The sequence below is a fragment of the Triturus cristatus genome, chromosome 8, assembly GCF_964204655.1.
Source record: "Triturus cristatus chromosome 8, aTriCri1.1, whole genome shotgun sequence".
Classification (NCBI taxonomy): domain Eukaryota; kingdom Metazoa; phylum Chordata; class Amphibia; order Caudata; family Salamandridae; genus Triturus; species Triturus cristatus.
In genome coordinates this window covers 474755792-474782641 of record NC_140591.1, presented here as the reverse complement: position 1 = coordinate 474782641, position 26850 = coordinate 474755792, and the positions used below count along the sequence as shown (strand labels likewise).

The 26850-nt window shown below is 47.7% G+C and overlaps 2 protein-coding genes and 1 non-coding gene across 6 annotated transcripts in view; 1 reads left to right on the top strand and 2 right to left on the bottom strand.

The window, feature by feature from the left end:
* The window catches only part of ELF1 (E74 like ETS transcription factor 1), a 509285-nt gene extending 485364 nt beyond the window's left edge, over positions 1 to 23921 (bottom strand). Inside the window, exon 1 of one of the 2 annotated variants that reach the window (XM_085621962.1) lies at positions 23807 to 23921. The gene's annotated coding sequence lies outside the window, so the exon portion shown is untranslated. The other variant, XM_085621963.1, reaches the window with a different exon arrangement.
* TRNAE-UUC (transfer RNA glutamic acid (anticodon UUC)) lies at positions 23243 to 23314 on the bottom strand. The gene has a single exon. It is a non-coding gene; the product is annotated as a tRNA-Glu (tRNA).
* The window catches only part of WBP4 (WW domain binding protein 4), a 304942-nt gene continuing 302004 nt past the window's right edge, over positions 23913 to 26850 (top strand). For 2 of the 3 annotated variants that reach the window (XM_085621967.1, XM_085621968.1), the window contains exon 1: positions 24286 to 24415. In XM_085621967.1, the coding sequence (XP_085478093.1) occupies positions 24414 to 24415 (2 nt within the window). In that variant the 5' untranslated portion in view covers positions 24286 to 24413. Of the gene's footprint in view, positions 24227 to 24285; positions 24416 to 26850 lie in introns of those variants that run through there. The other variant, XM_085621969.1, reaches the window with a different exon arrangement.

The following is a 26850-nucleotide window of genomic DNA, read 5'->3' as shown; positions in this document are numbered from 1 at the left end:
TTTTGTCTGCTTCCACCGCTCTGTTGTGCCCTGCTCTGTGCCCCCAGTGACCCGTTTTTAGGTCGAGGACTACCGGTCTGCCGAAAGGCAGAACCGGAAGTCGGAGATTTAATGACTTGGAGAAGAGGGGCTTGAACCCGCCCCTCTTCTCCCCTGTTCTCCATTGGCTGGCCTCGTAAATGCTGGCCAGCCACTGGAGAAGAGGTCAGTCACTCCGATTAGGCCCCATCATTTTCGGATCGGGGGGCGTGTTTCTTTGCGAGAAGTCTCAAGGAGGAGACAACAGCAAAACACGCCCCCGAATCCGAAAAGGACGCTGCGTTTCCTCGCCTTCAGCACCAGACAGTATCGCGCTATTCGGCAAGAGGGAAAAGAAAAAAGTCATGGTGATAGAGCGAGGCACGGCCGCTGGCGCCCGAGGATTTCACTTTAAACTGAAGTTTCCCAGAAGCGGACTAACTCGGCCCCTGTGATAGCGTCCTGCAGGAGAGGGGACGATTCTATATAAAAGAGGACCAAGTTCGGGCGATTCTGCCAAAGTCCCCAATCCAACCTGCAGCACCCTGACCGATCAACCCCAATGGATCGACTGAGTTATCGCAATATAACGGGTTACCTCCCTGGGTCAGTGTATCTCCACAGCTCGGTGGATCGCGATCCCTGCTGCCTACAGACAGGTCGGTCACAAGCAGCACAGGAGCGCACAGACATAAAACATGATGACATCTCCCCCCAGTTACCGCATGCAGCCTGCACCTGAGCGCTAGAGCATGGGGAGGGACAGACGGACGGGTGGCCCCTCACGCCTCGGGCGGCAGCTCCATGGGACTCGGGGGCCGCTGCCCGCCGGCTGCCGCTCAAGCCTCCCCGGCGCCCCTGGGCAGGGCTGCGCGCAGCATCCTACAATGGAGGAGAGCGAGGAGGAGGAGCGGGAGGCGCGGCGAGCGGCAGCAGCCTGCGGCGAGCAGCGCGCCCCGCACTTGCCATGAACAGAATGATGCCCAGGCAGCTCCTCTCTGCCCCCGGGCGCCCAGCGTCAAAGGCCCTCCCTGTTTCTTTTTCCCAGTGACTGTTCTTTCCTCCCCCTCGCCACCGCCTCCTCCTCCTGCTGCTGCTGCCGGCCTGTCCCCCTGCCTCCCGCCCCTCGTGCTGTGCAAGCCACAGCTCCAGCGGAAGGCTGGTGCACGGGCAGCTCCGGCCCCTCCGCCAAGGAGCTGCCGCCGCCGCTGACCAATGGCGGCCTCAGGGGCCTCCCCCTCGCTCCCTGGGCGCGCGCGGCCCCGGGCTCACATATCACTTGACTTCTCTCCCAGGAGGTCGGATATGCTAATTCAGGGCCGCCGCCGCTGCTGCTGCAGAGTGTGGCGGTGGCAGGCAGCAGCGGCGGCGGCTTTAACGCCCTCCAAAGTTGTTGGCTTAACCCTTAGGAGCCACCGAAGCACCTCGTTAAGAAGTGCCGGCTACTGTTGTCCCGAGCGTGCCCGGAGCCGCAGCCCCCTTCTCTCAGCCCGGACTTTTTACAAAGTGTGAAAAACACAAGCGCTGGGGCAGCTGTGCTCTGTGTGGTAGCCGTGCTGTGTGTGGTAGCCGCCACCATCCTAAAGTGGGATAGTTAAAGGGCAGTTTTAAAGTGCTGGGAAGGATCCCACCAGAAGTACTGACGGTAATTGAGAAGTGGCACCGCTGTCATGAAATGTACAGCTACCCTACTGAACCGAGCCAGTGCTGCCCTTCTCATTAAAGGTAGGTACATGTCCGAGAAGTGCCCGGCTCGGCTATCTTATTTTGCACTAAAGGAGCTCTGGTAGACGTGCCCTTCCTGCGTCATGTTTAGCAGGTTTGGGAGTCCTTCTCTTTTTAAAGAACATCAGGTGTACGTACTGTACCTCTGAAAGTATAGCTCGTCACAGAGAAGTGCCGAAGTTGGTCAGGTGCACGTACTGTACCACTGGAAGCAGAGCTCCTCAGTCAAAAAATACTAAAGATGGCCAGCTGTATGTACTGTGCCAGAGGAAGTATAGCTCCTCAATAGAGAAGTGCCGAGGTTTACTAGGTGCTTATTAAAGTAACACTGGAAGTATAGCTCCTGCTTGGAAAAGTGCCGAAGTTGGTCAGATACATCTACTGTACCGATGCAAGCAGAGCTCCTCAGTCGAGAAGTGCCAAAGGTGGCCAGGTGCATGTCCTGTACCAATGAAAGTATAGCTCTCAACTGAGAAGTGCTAACTTGAGCATTACGTGTGTAGCATCCTCGCTAGCAAGCAACATTCGTGTTACCCTTACAACATTGTCGAGAATTGCTACTTAGGTCTGTTTAAAATACCCCATTTGTTGAGAAATACCACCGCTGTCCCACCCACTGAAAGTACTACTACAGCTGTGCTGAACAGCGCCAAGAAGAATGTAACTGCTTTCATAGAAACTCAAGGATGTGCTGAGGCGCCACGCCATGAAGATGCAGAAGTGTGAATAAGACGTACCACTATTGCACATCAATAGTGCTGCAATTTCGCAGGGAAGTGCCGGTGCTGCTAAGAAGTGACACCAGTGTCCCATGGAAAGTGCAAGAGCCCCACTGAGAAGTGTCAGTACTAAACTAACATAAGACATCAGCTCTGCTGACCAGTGGCAATATCGATCCATTAGCAAGTCAGCGGTTTGCAGAGACGTTATAAGACACGACAAAGTGTCCAATTGCCCAGAGCCCCACCTTCCAAGGGGACCTGGGAAAGTGAAGTTCATCTCTCTGTCTATCTCTCTTGCTCTACCTTTAACCTGTCATGCACGAGTGTTTGCTATTAGTGGACTTGTATTGGCAGAGAGTTGATAATAAAACAAAAAGTTGTGCCGAACAGGGGCAACACAAATATAACTTGCCTTGGGGTCTCGAAAATCAATAAAAGCGGCACTGCAGCTTTGCAGATAGGCTGTACTGCAATTGTAAAAGGTCAACAACCCCTCTACTAAGAATGAATGACACTGTCCCAAAAGCTCATCAGCTCCGCAGTAACATTCCACCACTGCCCTGTTCTGAGTACAGTAACACTGCTGCAAAGTGCAGTGCTGCCCCCTGTTTACGCATAGAAGCCTTAACCAGAAGCCCCATTGAATTACGGAAGCTCTGCGGTCAAGTGCCTTTGAAATCTAGAAGTGCCTGATCCGTGATTCCATCAATTGGCTACTGTCGTGCCTGGCTTATTTGTTTAATAACCGGGCCTGGTTCGCAGATAAACACAACCGTGAACTAAATATAACAAGCTTTTACAATGCAATGGTCTCGGCATTGTTAAAGTTAGAGCTATTGGCATTGCTCATGACATTATTTTTCTGTAAAACATCTCTCTCTCTCTCACAAAAATAAGACTTATTTTTGTTAGAGAGAGACAGAGATGTTTTAAAAACAAAAATAATGTCATGAGCAATGCCAATAGCTCTAACTTTAACAATGCCGAGACCATTGCATTGTAAATGCTTGTTCATTCTGTACCCCGTTTTTTGCTTCCCCCGCTCTGTTGTGCCCTGCTCTGTGCCCCCAGTGACCCGTTTTTTCGTTCTGTACCCCGCCCCCTAGTCCCACGCTCCAGCCTGGGCCCCCCTCCCCCCGTTCCCTCTGGTCCACCTTCCCGCCGCTGCACCCTGCGGCCACGCCCCCCGGTGCCCCATTCGCCACCCCGCTCTCGCCTCCCAGCTGCTCCTCCCTCCCACTTATATGGAGGCCGCGCACAGCGGGCGCGCCTACGGCAAGCCCGTCTGCGCCCGTCCGCACCCAGACCGCGCCCAGTGCCAAGACCCCTGTCCCCCGACCCAGCCAGCCCACCCGAAGAAGATACAGTGCCACCGCCCTCCATGCACTCAACACCGGCCAACATCCAGCCTGCTTCAGAGCCACCCCGAAACGCACCCATGGAGCCTTCACCTGCCACGCCTGCAAGTTTACCTGCCCCCAGACCTGCACCGCGCACGCCAGGACAGGCACCAACATCAACCACCTCAAGTGCATCCTGCTCAACACTCGCTCCGTTCACAAGCACGACGTCGAACTCTGGGACCTCCTTGACACAACGGCTCCGGACGTCGCTTTCCTCACGGAAACCTGGATAAACGCCTCCTCGGCCCCCGACATCGCCATAGCCATCCCGGACGGCTATAAGATCACCCGGAAGGACCGCATCAACCGAGCCGGAGGCGGCATCGCCATTGTCTACAGAAACACCATCCGCATCACGACCAACACCGACGACACCCTCACTGACGCCGAACTCCTCCACTTCCAGATACACACCGACCACACGACCACCCTCAGAGGTACCCTCATCTACAGACCCCCGGGCCCTCGCACACAATTCAGCGAAGCCATCGCAGACTTCATCAGCCCGCTCGCCCTCGCCTCCTCCGACTACATCCTCCTAGGGGACCTCAACTTCCACCTGGAGAACAACAAGGACAACAACACCACCACCCTGCTTGACAACCTCGCCAACCTCGGCCTCAAGCAACTGGTCAACACACCCACCCACTACGCCGGCCACACGCTGGACCCCATCTTCTCCTCCAGCAACCACATCTCCTTCAGCCACTCCACCGGACTTCACTGGACTGACCACAGCTGCGTCCACTTCAACTTCAGGAAAGCCACAACTCACCACCGCCCGCAACAAGCACCCCATAGATGCTGGAGAAAGATCACCACCGACCAGCTCACCACCTCCCTGAGCCAAAACCTACCCTCCTACACTACGGACCCCAACGAATCAGCCCTCAACCTCACACAGTGGATCACCAACTGCACCGATGCCCTCGCACCACTGAAGAACCCCCCAGCAACTCTGACAGCAAGAAAGCCTCATGGTTCACCAACGATCTCAAAGACTCAAAAAAATCCTGCCGTACCCTCGAGCAAACTTGGCGCAACGACCAGTCATCAGGAAACATGACAGCCCTCAAGACCGCCATCCGCAAACACCACCAGCTGATCCGCACCACCAAAAGGGCAGCTTTCAGAGAATCTCAACGCCTCTCACAATGCAGCTCTCTGGCCAGTTCCTTCAGTGGTGTTGTCCATATGGAGACCTACCCTCATTGACCTTGGGGAATATTACTGAAAGATTTTTCTAGGTCTTGAAGCTGTATGATAAGATTGACCCAGACTAGCTCTTGTTGGACGCTCACTTCATAAAAGACCTGGGACTGGGCAGTTTGGAGCAAGCCGAGATCATTATGGCAATGGAATACGAGTTGGGTTTGAAATTCCAGATGCATATGGCGAGAAGCTCATGGCGTCAAAAGAAAGTGTAGATTACATTGCTGATAAAAAGGACATGTACGAATGAGCGGCCTCATTGGATTTAAGAGCCAGTTGCACATAGAGGACTCTGGGATGAGACTGGCATGTGTGCGGATGCAGCGACCTCACAGCATCATTTCATCGGTTCTTCTGGAACCTGTATTTAAACATGTCTAAAATGCTTCCCCATAATGAGTGTACATGACCCAAATATGATTTACCTAATTTAATTGTTGTTCTTTTACTTGTGTGTTCTAAAGTTTTCATAAAAGGTTACTTTAAGAAAGTTCTGTAATGACTGCGATGGTAATAAAAAGTTATGCAAGAAATACAGTTCCTTATGATAAGGAAGCTGTTTCCTGCGTTTATTTGCTTTACTACTTTGTCATGTACTTCTATATTTAATCCTTTGCCTGTGTCAGTGGAGTATATAAGGAGCCTTCTGAATTTATCTGTATCATGACATATACCCAGGCTTTGTCAGCACTGCAGCGGTACAGAATACAAGTAATATAGGCACCCCATAATTGAAAACATAACGTATCCTGACTTTGGGCTGGGGTTTTTTACATAACATTGTATACCACTATTTGGACAGAAGGGTACTGTAGGGAGAACCTTTCTAGGTAAGGTGGCAAGTAATGAGAAGGTGGAAAATGTGTGTTATTTCCAGTGCTTAAGCATCCCTTCATGGATGTGGGTTCGTGGTTCCTTCCAACCCTCTTTGGTCCTTATGACTTGGCCTGTTTGCTACCAAGTACTGGGTAGTCTGAGTCGAAGGATGGGAGAAATGCTTTAAAGCTGAGGTTTGTGAGGTGAGACTTTAAGGAAGAAATAAAAACCAAGATCAGGAGGTTTTGCTTTTTCCTAGCCCTCCTCTTTTAGCACCCACCCCCTGATCCTCCACTTCATGGGTGGCAAGGAATGCCAAACGCCTCACATTTTTCTTTGTTTCATGCCAGCGTGCTGGTGTGAAGAGATGCTAGGGCAGACTACTTGGCTAGTTAATCCAAACTCGATAGTCTGCCCCTTCATCCGCCACTATTAAAACCCCTTTCTCTTCCTCCTTTATGGCTGGGGAGGGTGGTAGGGACTTGGTAGCCCTCCCACCCCATCTGCTGTTTTAAGCAGCTGATAACTAAGTATGTATTAAATGGCATGACCTGGAATAAACGCCCACCTTCTGATTCTCTCATAACCAAAAGGGGAGGTGCGACATAGATACCTTAAAGCCACATTGCTGAGGCACAGATACAAGACCTACGTCAGAGAGGCAAGGAACAGGAGTCCTCATGTACAAGAGAAATCAGAGACACAGTTGAGAGGCGACAATACTTAAGAACTTCCTCCACCAGGATCTGAACTACCTTTGTTATGTCACCCCACCATCTAAATTGATGCTTTAACTGTGTACAAACTTTGACCAACAGCTGCAATTCTCTCATGTGTTAACTCCTGCACGCTTCCACCGATGTAAACAGAGTTTAATTGTTATAGGTCTGGAACTCGCTGTAACCCATGTGTGGAGGGAGGCCCCCTCCCCTAGACATGGAGGACGTGTCCTCGGTATGGTGGGAGTGTGCCCCCACAGCTGGTCGCTCCTCACCCCTGCTGCCTGCCGCATCCTGTCGCCTCCTGCTGCCTGCTGCATCCCGACGCCTCCTGCTGCCTGACGCTCGTAGCTCACGCATCCCGCTTTACCGCCGCTGCCCTTCTTCCCGGTAGGCGCCGCCGCCTCTCCTTCGCGCCATTTCCTCCGCCGCTGCCCCTGGTCCGCTCCTCTTTTCCCGCCGCTGACACCAGTCCCGCCTTCCCTCGCAGCCCATTGGTCCCCCCGCCTCCCGCCTCCCAGCTGACCCTCCCTCCCGGCTCCTTACTTATGACGCCACCAGAGCGACCGCGCGCAGCGGGAGCGCCGACTGAGCGCCGAAGGTGTGCCAAAGGTAAACCCGTCTGCGCCCGTCCGCGCCTGGACCGCGCCCAGCGCCAGACCCCCTGGCCCCCGCGTCCACCCCCCCCCCCGCAGGACCTACGATGCCGCCGCACTCAACGCCGGCAGAACCTCCGGATGCTACCGAGCATCCCCACGACACACTCATGGACCCTTCGTATGCCGATCCTGCAACTTCTCCTGCCTCCGTACCGGCACCGCGCCCACCAAAACGGACAACTGCCACCACCTCAAGTGCATCCTGATCAACACCCGCTCCGTCCACAGACACGCCGCGGAACTCTGGAACCTCCTCGACACCGCATCTCCAGACGTCGCCTTCCTCACGGAAACCTGGATGAACGCCTCCTCAGCCCCCGACATCGCCATAGCCATCCCGGACTGCTACAAGATCGTTAGGAGGGACCGCGTCAACCAGACCGGAGGAGGGATCGCCATAGTACACAAAGACACCATTCGCATCTCGACTGACTCCATCGACGCATTCAACGCCGCCGAGCACCTGCACTTCCAGATCCACACCGACCCCAAGACCACCCTCAGAGGCACCCTCATCTACAGACCCCCGGGACCGCGCATACAGTTCTGCGAAGACATCACGGACTTCATCAGCCCACACGCCCTCCCCTCCACCGACTACATCCTCCTCGGGGACCTCAACTTCCACCTGGAGAACAACAACGACCGCAACACCACCGCCCTGCTGGACAACCTCGCCAACCTCGGACTCAAGCAACTGGTCAACACCCCCACCCACTACGCCGGCCACACGCTCGATCCCGTCTTCTCGTCCAGCAAGCACATCACCTTTAGCCACTCCACTGGACTTCACTGGACCGACCACAGCTGCGTCCACTTCAGCTTCAGAAAGAACACGGTCCACCATCACCCGAAGCAGATCCCCCACAGAAACTGGAGCAAGATCACCGCCGACCAGCTCGCCACCTCCCAAAGCCAGAGCCTACCTGTCAGAACAACGGACCCCAACACAGCAGCCCGCAACCTCACGCAGTGGCTGACCTCCTGCGCCGACGACCTCGCCCCACTGAAGAACCCGCTCACCAAGCCCAGAAGCAAGAAGGCCCCCTGGTTCACCGACGAACTCAAGGGCTCCAAGAAGGCCTGCCGCACCCTCAAGAAGGCCTGGCTCCTCGACAAGACCGCCGACAATATGACCGCCCTCAAGCTCGCCACCCGCAGACATCACCAGCTCATCCGCACCACCAAGAAGAAATCTCTGAAGGAAAGACTGGACAACAACGCCCATGACAGCAAGGAGCTCTTCAACATCGTCAAGGAGTTCTCCAACCCCAGCACCGGCAACAACGACATCACTCCCTCTCAGGACCTCTGCGACTCCCTCGCCTCGTACTTCCACCGAAAGATTGCCGACATCCACAACAGTTTCGGCGCTCCACCCCCGCACCCATCGGTCGAACCTACGCACCCCACCACCACCCTCCAGACATGGACCAAGGTGACCCCCGAAGACACGACCCGCATGATGAACACCATCCACTCCGGATCTCCGACCGACCCTTGCCCCCACCATGTCTTCAACAAAGCAGCCTCCACCATCGCACCCCAGCTCCGAGACGTCATCAACGCCTCCTTCGACACAGCCACCTTCCCAGAGAGCTGGAAGCATGCCGAGCTCAGTGCACTGCTGAAGAAACCAACAGCAGACCCCACCGACCTCAAGAACTTCCGCCCCATCTCGCTCCTTCCTTTCCCCGCCAAAGTCATCGAGAAGGTCGTCAACAAGCAACTGGCCGCCTTCCTCGAGACGAACGGATCCCTCAACCCTTCGCAGTCCGGATTCCGAGCCAACCACAGCACCGAGACTTCCCTCATCGCGGCCACCGACGACATCCGAGCCCTGCTCGACAACGGTGAAACAGCGGCACTAATCCTCCTAGACCTCTCCGCAGCATTTGACACTGTCTGCCACCGCACCCTAGTCCAACGCCTCAACGACACCGGCATCCAAGGGAAGGCTCTGGAATGGATCACCTCATACCTCGCCGGCAGAACACAGAGAGTACGCCTCCCTCCATTCCATTCGGAAGCCACCGAAGTCATCTGCGGCGTCCCGCAAGGATCATCTCTCAGCCCCACCCTCTTCAACGTCTACATGAAACCCCTCGCGGCCATCGCACGCCAACACAACCTCAACATCATCTCCTACGCCGATGACACCCAGCTGATCCTCTCCCTCACCAGAGACCCCGACACCGCCAAAGCCAGCCTACACGAAGGGATGAAAGACGTCGCCGAATGGATGAACATCAGCCGCCTGAAATTGAACACGGACAAGACAGAAGTGCTCATCCTCGGATCATCGCCCTCCGCATGGAACGACTCCTGGTGGCCCCCGGCCCTCGGCACCGCACCCAAACCAACGGACCACGCACGCAACTTGGGCTTCATCCTGGACTCCTCCCTATCGATGACCAGACAAGTCAACGCCGTCTCCTCATCATGCTTCCACACCCTCCGCATGCTCCGCAAGATCTTCCGATGGATCCCGACCGTAACCAGGAAGACGGTCACCCAGGCCCTCGTCACCAGCAGACTCGACTACGGAAACACCCTCTACGCCGGAACCACAGCCAAGCTTCAGAAAAGACTTCAGCGCATCCAGAACGCCTCCGCCCGACTCATCCTGGACGTCCCCCGACGCAGCCACATCTCGAACCACCTGAAAGACCTGCACTGGCTCCCTGTCAACAAGAGGATCACGTTCAGACTCCTCACCCACGCACACAAATCCCTCCACGACCTGGGCCCAAGGTACCTCAACAACCGCCTGACCTTCTACACCCCGACCCGCCAGCTACGATCCGCAAACCTCGCCCTCGCCGCCGTTCCTCGCATCCAGAGAGCCACCGCCGGAGGAAGATCCTTCTCCTACCTGGCAGCCAAAACGTGGAACTCCCTGCCCGTCCACCTGCGGCTGACCCAGGACCACCTGGCCTTCAGGAAACAGCTCAAGACCTGGCTGTTCGAGCAGTAGCAGAACCCCTCCCCCAGGCGCCTTGAGACCCTTCCGGGTGAGTAGCGCGCGATACAAATTCCATGATTGATTGATTGATTGATTGGAGTGTCCCCTGGTGAAGACTGTACACTGGGGAACATTGGCATGCATTTGTCCTGGTGGTCTGCTGGATTCGCAGTATTGTCATTGTCACCTAAGTGAAGAGTTGCGGATGTCTCAGAAAGCCTTGCAGCGTCCTTTTCTCCCACTCATTTTTTGATGCCTCACTTCCCCACTCTCTTCCTCACTTTGAGACCTTGCGAGGGGAGAGGTTGAGGGGAATCAAAGGCAGTTGGCATACCCAGCAGCCTGAGTCTGCAAGTCCTTGTGTACCCAGCAATGTTCAAGTTTGCTAATATACTCTCTTGCTGGAGAGATCTAGTTTGTAATTTAGTTTCTGTTTATTGTGAAGCACTCTTAAGTTCTAAGACAAGATTCACACTCTGTAAAGAACAGAAAGGCAACGACAAAAGTCCTTTAAAACTTTTAGCACCAGATTAAGTGTTTATGGGGAAGGACTTTGGAGTCGAGTCTGGGAATTAAATGACTGTCTCTTTTCTGGCCTCTTCAGTACATTTTAACCGAAAAGCTGCGAGTCTCATGTCTAAAGATGAGCGGCAAACTCCACTCCGCTGGCGGAGTTTGAGGAGTTTTTGCCACTCCGTGCTCCGCTCGGAGCACAGAGTTCAGCAAAAACTCCACAACTGACGGTGTAGCAGAGTTACTGGATATAGTGAGCGGAATGTGGAGCCCCAAGCAGTGCTGCAAGCACACGGACAAGGGTGCCTGGTTGCGAGGGCAAGTCGAGGGCCCTGGGCAGGTTTCTCCAGTGTCCTTCCGGAGTTCTAGGTGGGCTATCCTGCACCAAGCTCCTCCTCCAGGGCGGACCTGAATGCTGATGGAAGTGCTGCAGAGGCAGGCTCCAGTCCAGCTAAGAGGGATCTGGACCGCACTATAGACCCTGGCCCTTCCCCCCTGTTCCTCCAAAACTGTAATTTCCCTGGACTTGCAGTGAAGGACGATGGTCCTCTGGGCGCCAATGACTCCTGGCAGGAAGAGCTTGCTCCCCAGGTGGTGAACGCGCCTGGCTGGATTCTGGGGCTGCGGGCACTAGCTGGAACTTTGGGCTGCGGCGGTAACAAGAAATTTGGGAGCGGCAGAAGCCATAATGGGTCGGGGGTCCAGGTCGGGCTAGATGTTCCCACTGCCGCTCTGCTTGTGCGGTATTGTGGTGCTGTTGCGGTATGGGAGCGCAATGCTGAGTTCTCATCTTCTACTCTTCTTGATGCTGATGCGGAGGCTGGCCACCGAGGAGCTGGGGGTGATCACCATCATGCAGGTATGTTCGACTGTGGGGAAGGGAACAATGGACTGGGGCGTGGGTGAGTAGTGCACCCCCGACACTCATTATCTAGATGCTACCCCCACATGCAGGCTGTGGTAGTGAGTGCACCTGCCCCACACCGTGCACACTTCACATGTTCCCGCACCTAATGTGGGGCACTGTACATGCCCCCGTTCTCCCTCTCTGAAGGACTTTATACATAAAGCGGGGTGCAGCAGCCATTTCACCCACTGCCCAGCACTTTAAGTTCTATTTTCTCGTTGGTACATCCATCCACAGTCCTGAACTTTACGGTGTCCTGCAAGCAGCCTGCCACATTCCAATTTCCAACTACGGGTGGCACATCGTATCTTAACAAACAAAGAAAAAATACAATGTCCCAGTTTTCATGTCAAACAAAATTATACAGCGTGTTGCTGCTACCAGCAAGCGGAAGATGATATAAATGCATTAGCGAGATGGCTAGTAAAAGTGTAAAAAACACATGTCAGGCTCATGTATAATTGATATTTTCAAGAACTTTGTTGCATTAAAAAAAAAAAATCAACGATGTGTTTAACTCTGCAGTTGCCCTTCCTGCTCCACACAGCATGTATTGCATAATTGGCGCGGATCTTGAGATCCGTATAACTCTGCAATTAACATTCCTGCTTCAAACAGCATGTAACGTGTTAAACATAATCTGCGCAGATCTTGAAAAGAAAGTAACAATTCATTTACGATATGAACCACTTCTAAATAACCACCATCATTAATGAATAAAATCCAAACTGGCAAACACCACATACCAACATCAATAAGAAACTGAACACATGATGATTCTCAAATAACGTAGCAGCATATTGTTAAAAATTAGAGTAAACGTGTAACATAAACAAACATCAAAAATAAATCAGAAGGCACTGGTTGAGCAATACTCTGCCTGCTTGTGGAGCTCTGCGGAATTTGGCGTAGTTTCGCAGTGACTGCGGAATTTCCTAGGAGTGGAACTCCTGGAGCTCCAACCAGCCCTACTCATGTATACCTGCAGCAACCCTTGCAGCTTTCAAACAGGACACTTCTAGTCCTTTAAGTTTTCACACTGTCGCTTCACATTTATATACACTTTTTTTGCATGAAAACCGGTTTTCAAATTTGTTGATTTGTACTATTGTCCCATACTGTCATTGTAAAATAGTGTTTTGTTTGAATATCTATAGGCAAATAGATAGAATGCAAAACTTGCCAAGTAAGGTGTGCTGGAATTACTTGAACACAATGGTTATTTCCAGAAAGGTTTATCATTGTGTAGTGTCAATAAGGCAAGATCCATTATATATATATATATATATATATATATATATATATATATATATATATATATCTCTATCTAAGCAGTTGCTCGATTTTGCTTCGTTGCTTCTTTTCACCAACAAACGAGTGTGGAGCCAAATATGTGCAATTTTGATTTATTTACCGCTCAAAACAGCCTCGCCATTGCGCGTTTCGGCAGTTGCCTGCCTTGATCACATGACAGCGTAAGGAATTCAGATCGCCATTTTTAAAGTGACACAGTGCATGAAAAAAGTTAATGAAAATAGAAAAAATACTTGATTCACAGTATTTTAAACCTAACTGGTAATATCATTATTCATTTAAATGCTTTTTCATACTTTTATAAGAATTGTACCTATGACTTTTCTTGACAGTACAAATTATGAATTGCATTGCTATTTTAATTTTTCATATTGGTAAATTCTTGCATGAATGCTGCTTTTTTACCAATGCCAATGTTTAATCCATTTCACACTTTCATTTTGTGACTAATCAAACCCAATTTGTGATTGTGCCCATATGTATAAATAAATACCCTAACTAAGTGCTAAATTATTTAAACAGAAAGTGCTAGTGCTGAATACTATTAAAACCAACATGTCCTATCTCGGCCAGGGCGGCTTGTATTGACATAATGTTATTGACCATACTATTTGAGCAACCCATGGCTAAAAAGGACATTGAGTGCAAATCACGTCATGTGCAAACAAAGCAAGTATATATGGAGAAGATAGTGAACTGTTAATGCAATTGATTACCATGATTGTAAACATAGACATAAATATATGTAGATAAATTAATAAATACATGTACATATCAATAAATACACAACTCAATTGCTAAAATCATCAATTTGTACTAAAACCCCATAAAATTGCTTGATTTTCAGTCTATGCTTTGCGGATTGATTGTACGAACAAGCAACATCATTGTATAAATATCATCTGCAAGACCAATATAAATACATAAATTACCCTTCATCAAAAACACATACAAGATGGAGATTATAATCTAAAGAGATCATAAAACGCCAGAATTACTGAAATAGTAGACTTGGCTGTTGGGGTTTCATGAAAACGTGTACAGGCCCTCACTCATATTAAGAGCCCCTGGATATTTGTTATCTAACTCTAATATGAATTGAGTTTCCAGTCGTCTTAATTTAGCTTCCCTGCTCCCCCCTCTTTTTTCTAAGGGGATAGCATCCAACGCGTAATACCGTAAATTAGTAAGATTACTTTCATGCCACTCTTTAAAAGTGTCTGGCCACAGGTTAGCTTGGGTCGTTATTTGTGATTGCCCTTGTATGCTGTAAGATTATTTTATGCACCGCCAATTTGGTACTTCCAATGTATTTTAAATTGCAGCTACACTCTAAAACATATATTATATATATACACACCAATCCCGCTCTCTCACATAGAAGCAGGTGCCGACACCGTGGATTATTTAAAACCAATCGTTTATTCACAAGGAGGCCCTGATACGTTTCGGCGGATTCACCACGTTGCTCATATACATAGATATATATATATATTTTTTTTTTTCCACCCACACTGCTGAAATAACATTGCGGTTCCTGTTCTTAGAATTCATTAAAATGGATTATAATCTGCTCTTGTACTGTTAAATCAGGATTGCCAGGTTGAGATTTGGATCTGTGGTGACACAAGTGCAAGTTAGGTCACGGTAGGAACTGGTCCTTAAAAATGAGTAGTTGTTAATAGAAATTAGGCTTGATTGCAGAAGTGCACAGGCATAGTTTGAGGGTTGCAACTTTGGGCTGGTTTTTGAGCTGATACTGGTCTGCGTTGGGCTGAACCTGGGCGAATACTTGGACAGCTTTGGGCTTGGGATGCATCTCAAAATAAACAAATCAAAAGTCAAAAAAACATAACGCATTATATTTCCCATGAGTATACATAGTCACATGTGCCAATCATACAGCCCACAGCCCTATATAACGCCATCTTGTGTCCAATTTCTTTGCCCAGATGCGGGAAATAACTATTCATCACTCCGGAATCCTCAAGGAAGGACCCCTATGAACCATAAGGATAGAACTTGGGCTCAACAGGACACCAACAAAGACCCTTGCTCCAGGGCGGCAACGACCTCCAATGAAGACGTAACAGCTGTGTAGATCGAGAACTGTAGAGGGAGAACCTCCAACACTGCAAACTGCAACTCCACAAATGGTCACTTCAAATGATTTCTTTGAAGGAAAGAAACACTGAAGCCATAAACACTGGCCAGTAAAAGAAGAATGCCAGAATCAGATAAATAACAGGGTGGGCATGAATTGAGATAATAAGTACTTAATGCAAGCAGTAAAAATACATAAGCATAGCCTAGAGTGGGATAATCCTTGTCTCCGTGTCCTTAATAGAATTGAAAAATCTTACTGCGGATGCTTGAACTTTTTTTATTCTACGTCACGACCGAAGGCTCTGATTATGCTTGTTCAAAGCTGAGCCACCACCACTGAGAAACATCTACAATAGAATTAGAATAAAATGATTTGAAAGTGGACTCGAATGACCAGTCCGCAGCGATAAGGATATCATCCAACCTGGACCCTAGGTAAAAAGATTTGGAGGCCATAGCCCTCCTGACCGATTGAGTCACAAAGACGGAAGTGTTGATACCTAACAACAGCCAACAGATCTACCTGGCCAAAGCAGCAGCCACCACAGATTTGAAGGTTTTTTGTAAAGCAATCAACAATTGACCCCTCAATATCAGAATGAGATTCACTGGTACTCACCTCATTAGCTTTCAAACATTGTACCACACAAAGCGTACCGTTACCGGGGAATGCCGGGTATGAAACGGACCTGAAACCTGTTTTTGTCCTCCTGGTAATAGTAAAGGAAACCTCTTCCGTAGAGAACACTCTACCGGCAAGATCCAGCGCCCGAACATAAGACACTTGTTTACATGAAATTAAACACAGAAGCATTGTCAGCTTGGTTGAGAGTTGTTTGCAAAATTAATATTTATCATCTGGCCAACTCTCTAAAAACCATAGAATATTGACGTTCCATAGAACAGAGTATTTCGGTTGAGGAGGCTTGGCCATTCGGACACCCCGCAAAAGCCTGCACACAATAGGATGTTCACCAATGGGCTCACCATCCACAGAAAGGTGACCCGCAGAAATTGCAGACCTACAGTTGTTAACAGGCGGACAGGCCATGCCAGCCGACGCTAATGAAGAAAAAAAGTTCACTAGTAGACAGCAATCTGCTCCGATGAGATCTGCACCTTGTTCACAGTACCAACCACACCAGCGTTTCCAACCTGAGGCATTACGTTTATGGGTCCCTGCGGAACAAGCCTGGTCAAGGAAGGCCTCAGCATCCTGCAAAATGCCTGGGAGACTCCACCTCTCCTGGAAACCTTCCATGCCAACAGCAAGAGGTGCCCTGAGAGTATCAGAAAGTGTGGTTGCCCCACTGGGTCCAGCAACAGGTTCCACCGAAATGGAATCAACAGAGAGCAAACACATGCCACATTGAGGAGTACTGGAAACCAAGCCTAGGCTTTCCAGAACGGAGTCACCAGAACCATCTCTGCACTCTGACGCCTCACCTGGGAATTATCATAAACGGGGGAAACGCGTAATTCAGGGAGAGTGACCAGTCCTGAAGGAAGACATCCGTGGCCTGCACTTCCGGATCCGGGCATCAACTGAAAAATATCAGAAGCTGCCGGTTGAGGCAAGAGGCCAACAAATTCACTACACAGGGGCCCCACTGGCAGTGAATGATGTGATTGAATTTGGGTGCAGTTGCCAGTCACTGATATCCCGTAGGCGACGGGAGACCAATCTGCAACCAGATTGCATTGGCCCAGGATTTAGTCTACCACTACTGACAAACCATGTTGAAGGCAAAAGTGCCAAAAATCCTTGGCTATCTCCGAAAGCAGGAGAGATTGGGTCCCGCCCAATTTGTTCACATACCAAACTGCCGAGGCATTGTCGATCCGAAGCAGGATGCAACAATCCGTCTTTTCTGGGGGGAGGTTCCGAATTACAAAAGATCCCACTAAGAGTTCCATGCAATTGATGTGAAGGGAAAGCTCCGTCGCGGATCAATGGCCCCCAGGGAGATCGAGCCACATCTCGCTCCCCAGCCCCACTGGCTGTCGTCTGATTCTTTAATCATCTCCAGAGCTGATCCAAAGATCTCTCTGTCATTCCAGGCCTCCATGTGCTCCAGCCATCACAACAGTTCTGTCCTGGCATCCTCCGATTAAGTCACATGTTCTGAGTAACTGAGACCCTTACAGATGTTATGGATTTTGAGCCACTGAAGGGCTCTACAGTAAAGAGGGCCTGGAAAATGGCTAGGATCAATAAAGCGCGAAGTCCCATCAGTCGAGCTATCAACCTCAAGGATATTGTCTGTTTGCACAATGCAGACCTCAACTCCTTGATATTCTGGACTTTTTGCTGGGGAAGGACCAGGTAGCTGTGTTATGACTGAATCCACCTGAAAACTTAGGCATTCCAGGCGTTGGAGATGGTCCAAGAATTGACTTCTGGACATTGATAATGAAACCAAGATCTTCAAGAAGGAGAAATCAGCCACTCTAATTGAGTCAAGACTGTTTGAGGACACTGGGCCATAATAATGATGTCGTCTAGGTACATGATCAAACGTACACCACTGGCTCGAAGAGACTCCACCACCAGCCTCATGATCTTAGTGAAGCACCATGGGGCGGGGGGCGGAAAGAAAGGCCAAAGGGAAGGACTTTGAATCTATAACAACGACCTAGTCACAGAAACTGCAGGTGACAACAATGAGGGGCAAATATCAGGACAGTTAAGTACACGTCTTTCAAATCCAGATGCACCATCCAATCTTCTTCTTGACGGAAGTCTCGTAAAAGATTAATGCCCTTCATCTTGGAGTGCCAGTAAACTAACCAAACATTGGAGGCCTTTAAGTGGAGCTCTAGGCGTGATCTGCCCCCTTTCTTCTCCAGCAGAAAGACAGAACTGAGAAACCCGGACGGGTGAGCAGAGGTCAACACTATAGCCCCTTTCTTTAGGAGAGTCTGATTCTCTGAGGAAATGAAAATCGCTCTCTTGTTGGGAAAATACATCACAGAGGGCTATGACTCTTGGAAGGGGTTGTCATAAAACTAACTGGAACCGTCGCACGGATTCGAGCACCCAAGCGTCTTTGGTCAACATTTGCCAATTGTGCAGGAAGGAACCAGTTCTGCCCCCCCCCCCCCCCCCCTCAAAGTGACCTCCGAAAAAGGAATAATTCACACCTGCATCTCCAGACTCCTGGGAGTCTTCTTGCATCCTCTGCAGCACCCTGTACGGAAACAATTCCTGCCTCCACTGTTGTGGGAGGGGTAGAAGGTGGAATTATAGGAGGGGTTTTGTCCACCGCCTCTACCCCACCTTGATAGCCACGCTGTGGGCCTTGGTAGCATCCTCAGCTGAATGCCCCCCTGAAGCATCCGTCTCTGCCAAAAAGGGTTTGGCAAAACACCTTTTTGCGTGACCTCTGTGCCTTATCAAGAGAACTGTATGTGGTGACAAATTTGGAGAGTTCCTTAAGGAACGGGGCTCTAAAGAGGAGACTGCCATTCCAGTCCTGCTTCAGAGGAAGAAAATTTGTTAAGCTTCAAGTCACTTTTAATAAGAATGGAGCGGCTTGGCTCTGTGGATATGGCACAGTTTGCGTTGCCAAGTTGGTATACAGCCCTTTGGGCCCATCCCACCAAGAGATTAGGATCGACTGGAGTTGCGAAATCCTTGGCTTGAAAGGCTCACTCCAGGTTCCTCATGAGATGGCCTGAAACGTCCAGCAACTTATCAACTTGTCCTGGTAGTTGCGCCAGGCATGATCAAGACCCTGCTTTGGGTCTCTCGAATATTTCTTAAGAAAGGTAACCATGTTGGTGTCCACCTCAGGAGTTTCTGTCACTCTCCCAAGGAGATCGGGTCTGGGGCATTTCGACTGTAGTCGCGTCCGGACATCTTTGTCAAAATTCCGGCGAATATGGGATTGGATATAATCTGACCACTTCCTGTGGGGGGAGCCAGGAGGTGGAACGAGGGTGAATAGTCTCAGTCGGTTATAAATCCAGCACCCTTGGATGCTTTGGGGATTCTTTGTGGTGCGTTTTCTGCTTACATTTGCTGGGGCCAGGGTTGTTGTTATGCTCCAAATTCTCAAAATGAGAGGACTTTGGTTCTCAAAGTGTTTGAGATGGGGAAGAGGCTCTAACGAGCGGAGCACTAGAAGCATGATCACCCGACAGGGAGTGTGAAAGCTTCTCAAAAGTGGCAGAATGAATACTATTTGCAGACTTTCTTTTGAATTTGGGTTGTCTTAGAAGGGGGCTTGACCACCAACAAAAGATGGGGAGCAAGTATCCAACCCTGTTGGCTAGCATAGCCACGGAGATGCTGTGTAATAGAGCTAAGCGCCCTCACCAAGACTTTATTAACCGACTGTTGCACACCAGCATCTAAGGCCTCCACCAAATCCTGTTTGAAGGACCCTTGGGGGTCATCATAGTATTGTTCCATCTACCCTTCATAATTATCATACATCTTGCAGGCAGATGAAACTATGCACTTCAGAATATTTTTTAGCAAATAGACCACTTAAATATGTACCACATAACAAAATGCTGATTGATATGCTGGTATTCTGTCTAGAAAACAATTTGTTTATGTTCAAAAATCAAATGTTTCAGCAAAAAGTTGCTATGGGGGCCAGCTTCTCCCCCAGCTATGCCTGTTTATTTATGGGCTGGTGGGAGGAGCTGGTCCTCAGGAGGCAATTTGAACAGATATATAGGAGCAACGTTGTATGTTGGCTTAGATTTATTGAGGATTTGTTCATTATATGGCGCGGAACGGAAAATGAGGCCCATGGTTTTGTTGCACTTTTGAATAACAATAATGTTAATCTGCATTTCACTTTTAATGTCAGTGATATAAGTATAACTTTTTTAGATGTACAGATCAACATAGTTAATGACAATCTGACTACATCATTATATCGCAAAGACACGGCAGGCAACACCATGTTACATGCATCGAGTGCACATCCTCTGCATTTGATACAAAGTATCCTGTATGGGGAGATGTTGCGTATTCGTAGGATATGTAGTGAGGAACAGGATTTGAAAAGGAAACAGCTGGAAAGTAAAGGGCGGTTTCTAGTCAGAGGATATAATAGCTCAACTATTGATACTGTCATAACTAAATCCAGGAAACGTACCAGGGAAGATCTTTTGCAGGATAACAAAAAGTCACAGAAAGCATGTACTGTTAGAGGGGAGAAATCTAATGAACCCACTAGACTAATACTAACATACTCAAGACAAGAACAACAGTTGAGAGCCATTATAAGACGCAATTGGCCTATAGTTTGTGATGATCCAGTAATTGGAGCTTCGCTCCCCAAACATCCGGCTATAACCTATAGGAAAGCAGCTTCAATGGCCAATGCATTAGTCAAGAAAAACCCGGAAGAGCAAGAACAGGCAGGATGGCTGGTAGCTAGAAAGGGCTTCTTTAAATGCTCCAGCTGTAAAGCATGGCATGATGGCTCTAACAGAACTACATATCATACTGCTGTCAGTGACAAGGCTCAAGATATAAAACAACACTTGACATGCCGGACAGATTATGCTATTTATGTTTTGCAGTGTAGCTGTAACTTGTCATACATAGGTAGCACTAAGTTATCTGTCAATAAGCGCATATTACAACATATGAGGGCTATTAGCAACAATGACCCTAGTTATCCCGTAGCCAGGTACCTCAAGACATCATAACAGCAATTTGCAATATTTTAAATACTTTGTCATTGATGCCATCCCACCCCAAAGAAGGTGCGGGGATCGTGAATTAAAATTGAGGCGCTTTGAGACAAGATATATTCTTGAGCTTGACACCAAATATCCTGAGGGTCTCAACACCAGTGAAGATTTGTATACTTACCTGGATTAAATGTGTGTTAGACTAGTTAGTCTCACTGCATCCGGCATGATTCCTTTCGATGAAACTGAAAGTCTAGGCAATATCATTTTCTCTTTTTTGATACTATTAGAACTGATTGTTAAACTCAATATGTATTAAGTATTGCCTCATGAAAATCAAAACATATATATATTTTTTAGATTGTTTTTAGGGTGAATTTTAGGAATTGAATTGTATTTATTGATATTTTGTGTATTTAATATTTATATACATATTTATATTGATTTTAAGTACAATAGTGGGAATCAATTAACTATGAAATGTAACCTATTTGATATGAAAACAATCTTGTTTTTAGATTCTCCTTTACCTCGGTACTTGTATAATAACCCTTCTTGCTTCCAAGACCGTATTAAATATGACATTAGTCAGAATTATGGTATGTTGGGCAAGCAAAGTACGACATTATTTTATATATTATTTATTGCACGAGCACTTTATATTAGCACTTTAGGGTTTTTATTTAATTCAATTAATATAATATAATTTTGTAATGTTTAAGTTTAGGGCACTTTTAGACTGTGTCCAATCGACAAAATAGACATTAGGCTAATGCCGTTTTTTGTTGTTGTTTTTTTTGCATTCAAGCAAGGAATTTTCAGGATTATCTGAATAAGTGAGGAACCGACATTAGTTGTTCACTTGTACAAGATTAAAAAGTTATTTGTGAATAATGTAATCAACCTGATTTATAATATGCATTTTATGTGAAGAAAAAGTATATAGAGTTTTATTTGTAATTTAAACTCTATCTTTAAACTCTATATTTTTTCATGCATTTATGAGATCATTGTACAAGTTTTAACTATTTATAGTTTGAATCACAATGTCTTCTATATCTATTAATCATATGATTGGACACTTGCACTTTAAAAAGGTGAAACACAATAGGTAACGCTGTCATGTGATCAAGGCAGAGAGCTGCCGAAACGCATCATGGCGGAGCTATTTTCTAAGCAATAAACAAAAATAGCACTTACTTTGGGTCTACTCTCGTTTTGTCTCCCGTGGATGAGAGCGTTGAAGAGCGAGGATATATATATATATATATATATATATATATATATATATATATATATATATATATATATTGCTCTGCAAGCAGAGGTTCAAATGAAGTGCACTCAACAAGTTATCTAGACCCCAGGCAGGCAACAAACTGTTCATGTGTGGAGGGAGCAGCCTGCAGCCCTCTTGGCGGTAAACACCCCTGTAATTATACGGCCCTGAAGGATTATGCAGGCTTAGGGCGTTGTTGGAGAGCCACAGGGCCAGAAGTGTTTCGGCAAGGTTGCATGAGTCGCCTACACATTACAAGCAGCCGTGCTGACTACAGCTGGATCCTGAGGGGAGAATGCGCGCCACAACGCCCGTGTAGTTGTAAAAAGGGGACTGTGGCCGATGCGGCCCGCATGTCCTGGCTCCACAAAGAAAGGTCGCCGGGTGGTAAGAATGCTCCCTAAAACTGTAACAAAGCAACAATATCAAAGTGCAGAAACCCCGCAGTAAAAACCTAAGGCAGGTTAGAACGGGCGCTCGCCCGCAAACAACAAATACAGCAGTAATAGCACTAATTAATCAAACAAATACAAAAGATCAAATATATACTCAGTTAATATAAGGCTAAATGCCAAATTTACATAATAAGGAAGGGACTAAACACTTAAGTGGCTGTAAAGCAGCAAAGAAAGTGGACAGAAAATTGAGTTATATAGGACTTTGGGCTCTATGGTTGGCCCATATGACTGTGTACACTCATGGGAAATGTAGTTTTTTTTAAGTTTTTGACTTTTGATTGGCTGCTGAAAAATTAAAGGACAGAAAGAGAAGCATTATCAAAGTCTAAGGTCCTGGCATAGAATGTGGCACATTGTGCGCACAGAAAGGTGGAACGTACTCAGGCCTGCTGGTCCCCAACACCACAACGTTTTCAATGTATTTTCTTGCTTTTCTTTCCCTTTTTATGCAGAAAAGAACCAATATTGCATAAAAAAACTTTAAAAGTGCCTAAACAAAATATCAAACGTTTCAATTTCTGTAGGCAAAACGTGTCTTTTGTTTTATATTCTCATACTAACGTAAAACGACAGTCATTTCAGGAGATATTGCACGATACCGTTTAACGCACAGAGTAACGAGGAAAATATAATAAAGCAGGCAAGTAATTGTATAAGAAGCTCTAAGCGTAATAGAACAAAAAACGCAAAAGGAGCAAGAAGATATATTTTTTGCTGCCACCTGAGTACTAAAACACACAAGTTATAAAAACAAAAAGATAACATTTCCCATACCGGGAGTCGAACCCGGGCCGCCTGGGTGAAAACCAGGAATCCTAACCGCTAGACCATATGGGAAGCTTGCGCATACACCCGACCATACTTTTCTTGACGTATCCACGCACTAGAGCGTACAATTCCATGTTAAAGTGTAGCCTTTCCTTGTACTGGCAACTGATACAATTATCTACATCTAACATGGCCGCCGCACAAAAAAAGTTCCCCGTCTAGCTGCCCAGATAGGTCAGATAAACCGCGTGACTAAAAGCCAACGTCCCTAGCTGTCCCGGGACTCTAAAAAGATGGGGGCGCAGCTTTACTCAGGAGAAACGGGTAAAAGTTTGAACCGGGGTTGGCTATACATCCTTATCAACGCGCTATACTTATTTTCGTTCCTTAATCCCTCCCCATACCTATTTCACAAACATCTTAGGTCCTTATGCCACTTTAGTGGAAACACAAATATAAAATACAACATATCGCTAGAAGTGCCCGTATAAAGACGCAAACTAATCACCTCTTTAGGGAGAGTCATGCGCGCTCGTGCCCTGTGCCTTGCCCATCACTCACCTGTGGCGCGCGCCTTCACTCTCTTCGTAGCTTTGAGCCCCTCCCTTTCTTCACTCTAGCTCGCGCCCTGCGCTCGCCTCATCTACGCTTGCCACCTAAGAACACTGCACTTGCCAATCCCTATAGCTAGGGGGCGCGCGGAAACACAGAGCGTGAGCGGGATCATTCTCCAAGGCCACCGTGCGAACAGCCGTGTACAGGACGATAGAGGACGGAGACGCTTACTGGAAGTCAGCGTTTGAGACCCGTCGTTTCGGAGTTGGTTTTGAAAGTGTACAAAACCGGCGTATTGCGGCCATTCACCCTACTGAAGCATGTCTCTGTTTCTCGTAACCAACAACTCTTTTCTTATATGTATATTGGTCGTTTCCCATTCCATCATGGCCGTCTTGTCAGGCTTCATTAGGCGCCGTCTTTACGGTAGGTGGAGACACGAAACAACTTGTCTGCGCAAGTGTGAGAGAGGTTACGTTATCTCCAGCGCATGCGCTTAGATTGTATTTGGCAGAACCTGTAAGCACGGGGAATGTTCCTGATAATTGGCGCTGCGAGTTGTCCTGCATCCGGCTGACAACGAACGGGGTTACCAGGGGCTTCCTAGACGAAGATGTGAGTCTTCTCAGTCCAGGATTAATTTTTAGCAAGTGGTCTCTTTTGTGGCTCCTGAAAGTCTGATAGAACAAACTAACGTCTTTCGTGTTAGTCGCTTTTGGCACTGGGAGGTTAAGAGTTGATACTTTTTGTCGAGAGGAGTATACCTTTGTTGATTGTAATTTTTGTCCTTAGATATTCTAAGGTGGGCTAATTTATTAGACAAATGCACAGTGGAGCATTTAAGCAAGCAGTTTTTGGGGGCAATTCTTAGAGCAACTTTTCTGTTGGATGTTTTAGCACATACTCATTTACAACTATTACTATACTGTTTTTTAGTATTTGTGGAGATTTATTTTTTATGCGGGTGAGACAGCAGGCTAGTTTGTTAGGCAGACCGCATCTGTTGGTGAATTGTTTTTCTTTTTTTAATAATTCTGATGTGACATAGAGGCCGCCGTAGAGAGCTTTGTGTGGAGCAGGGCACAAGTCCTAAAAAAATGGGGGGGACTAACCTAATTAATCAGAATGCAAATGGCATCACGGTGCGTGACATCGTGAGGCGTGTGACATCACTGGAAGTGGCATCACAGGAAGTGGCATCAGATGTTAAGCCCTCACATATATGTTTAGCAGGTCTATGATGAGTACATTTCGAGTATACTTGCAAACCCTCCTGATTTAGGCAGAAGATTCACAGTTTTGTAAGCTTCACATAAACCAATGTTGCCTTTTATCCCCGTAAAGCTTCCTCTACCCATGGTGCTTTAAAAGAAAAAATTGTGATATTTAAATTATTACAACGCCTCCTCAGGAGTAGTACTATGCAAACAAATGATGGACGGAATACTGAATAAATCATACATTCACCCCCAGTCAAGAGATCTGGGTTAAAGCCATCGTTCTTTTGCTCACCATGCCACCCCAGTTTAGATCCAGCCATATGCAAATCAGTCTTGACCCTGTGCCTCATGGGAACAGTCAGACCGAACTGCCAAGCCAGGTCCTCCCTGGACTGGAAACGAGCATCCTGGGACCGGTTTCTGGGAATTACCCTTAATCAGCCAGGCTAGCTTGAATCCAGTGGCACAGTGAGCAAGGTACCCATGTCTAGGCATACCCATCCCACTTAGGGTAGTAAGCGCTATATAAATGCTATTCATTATGTGCAAATACTGGGAAAGATCAACACATCTGACGTTCTTACAGTGCATGCACATTTCCTAAACAGAGCCTGACAAAGTGAAAAGCCGCCTCTCAAGTATGCGTGAAGTGCTAACAAGGTGAACCTTTATTTTGCCTCCGCTGCATTTGCTTCTAGGTGTGAGGCTCTTGACTGCTCCCAGCCAGGAGACTCTAACAAAAGGAGCCCTGGTGACCCCTCATATTTGGCCTTTGTTATGGGCTCAGAAGGAGTCATAAATAAGAGAGCCCCATCCTATTCCCGCCTGCTTGTTGTTTGCAGATCGAAAGCAGTTAACAATGTGCAGGCGCTGCTGAAAGTGTCCCGGTGTTTGGAAATTACACTGGGATGAATTCAGCATCCTTTTCAGTGGGGCCCAACTTCTTGGCAGGGTCCACCCGCGTGTACTCCCAACTCGTGCCCTGGTGTGGAGGGAAGTAGAGAGGATTATTCTGATTTGGTTGTGAGAGCATTGGCTGCTGCAGCTAAATGTTACCATGTTAGGGCTACTAGATGACCTTATGGCACCAGTGATGTAGCTTTTTCGAGTTTGGAATTTCCCATTACAAATCGTTGTTGAGGTGTTTTCATACAACTAGCTCAACTAAAGCAAACCAAGACTACTACTGCACGCCTTTCTAAAAGAGAACCTAAATCTATAAATTAGGTGGCCTGGTGACATGGAGATGTCTAGTAAACCGACCCTAGTTGAGGGTTTTAATGAAATTTGGGACGAGAAGCTTGTGTCTGAAATTTCATTGCATGCACCACAGCGTTTTGGGGCCATTTGTACGGTACAGAGTTTGAGATGGAGGTTTAGTGGTGTCAGTTGGTAGTGAGGATATTTTGAATAGTGAGCAGCATTTCTTAAAGTCTATCAGCGTATTGAGTTCTCTGTCCTGTATAAAAAGAGCATTTGAAAAGGGGCTCTTATCCATTTATTTGAGGTTTTCTGTAGCCTGGAGCTTGTCTTTGTTGGCATCAGAGCGTGTTCTAATATGTTACATTTAATGCAGAAGAGTGGGTGAAAGCCAAGTTACAGTAGTCCGTGATCATTGCATTTGTGGAATAGTAATAGTTCGTATAAAAATGGGATTAAAAGTACATCTTATGGTTAGCAGTTTATCATATTTACATAAATATAGTAGCGGTTCACATGGATCTGTTCTGAGAGATCTTTTTAAAGAATACATCGTATAGTTTGTTAAAAACTTCTTCAGAATGCGGTACAACAAAATGGTGGAAATATTTAACTGAAGCATAATAGTCT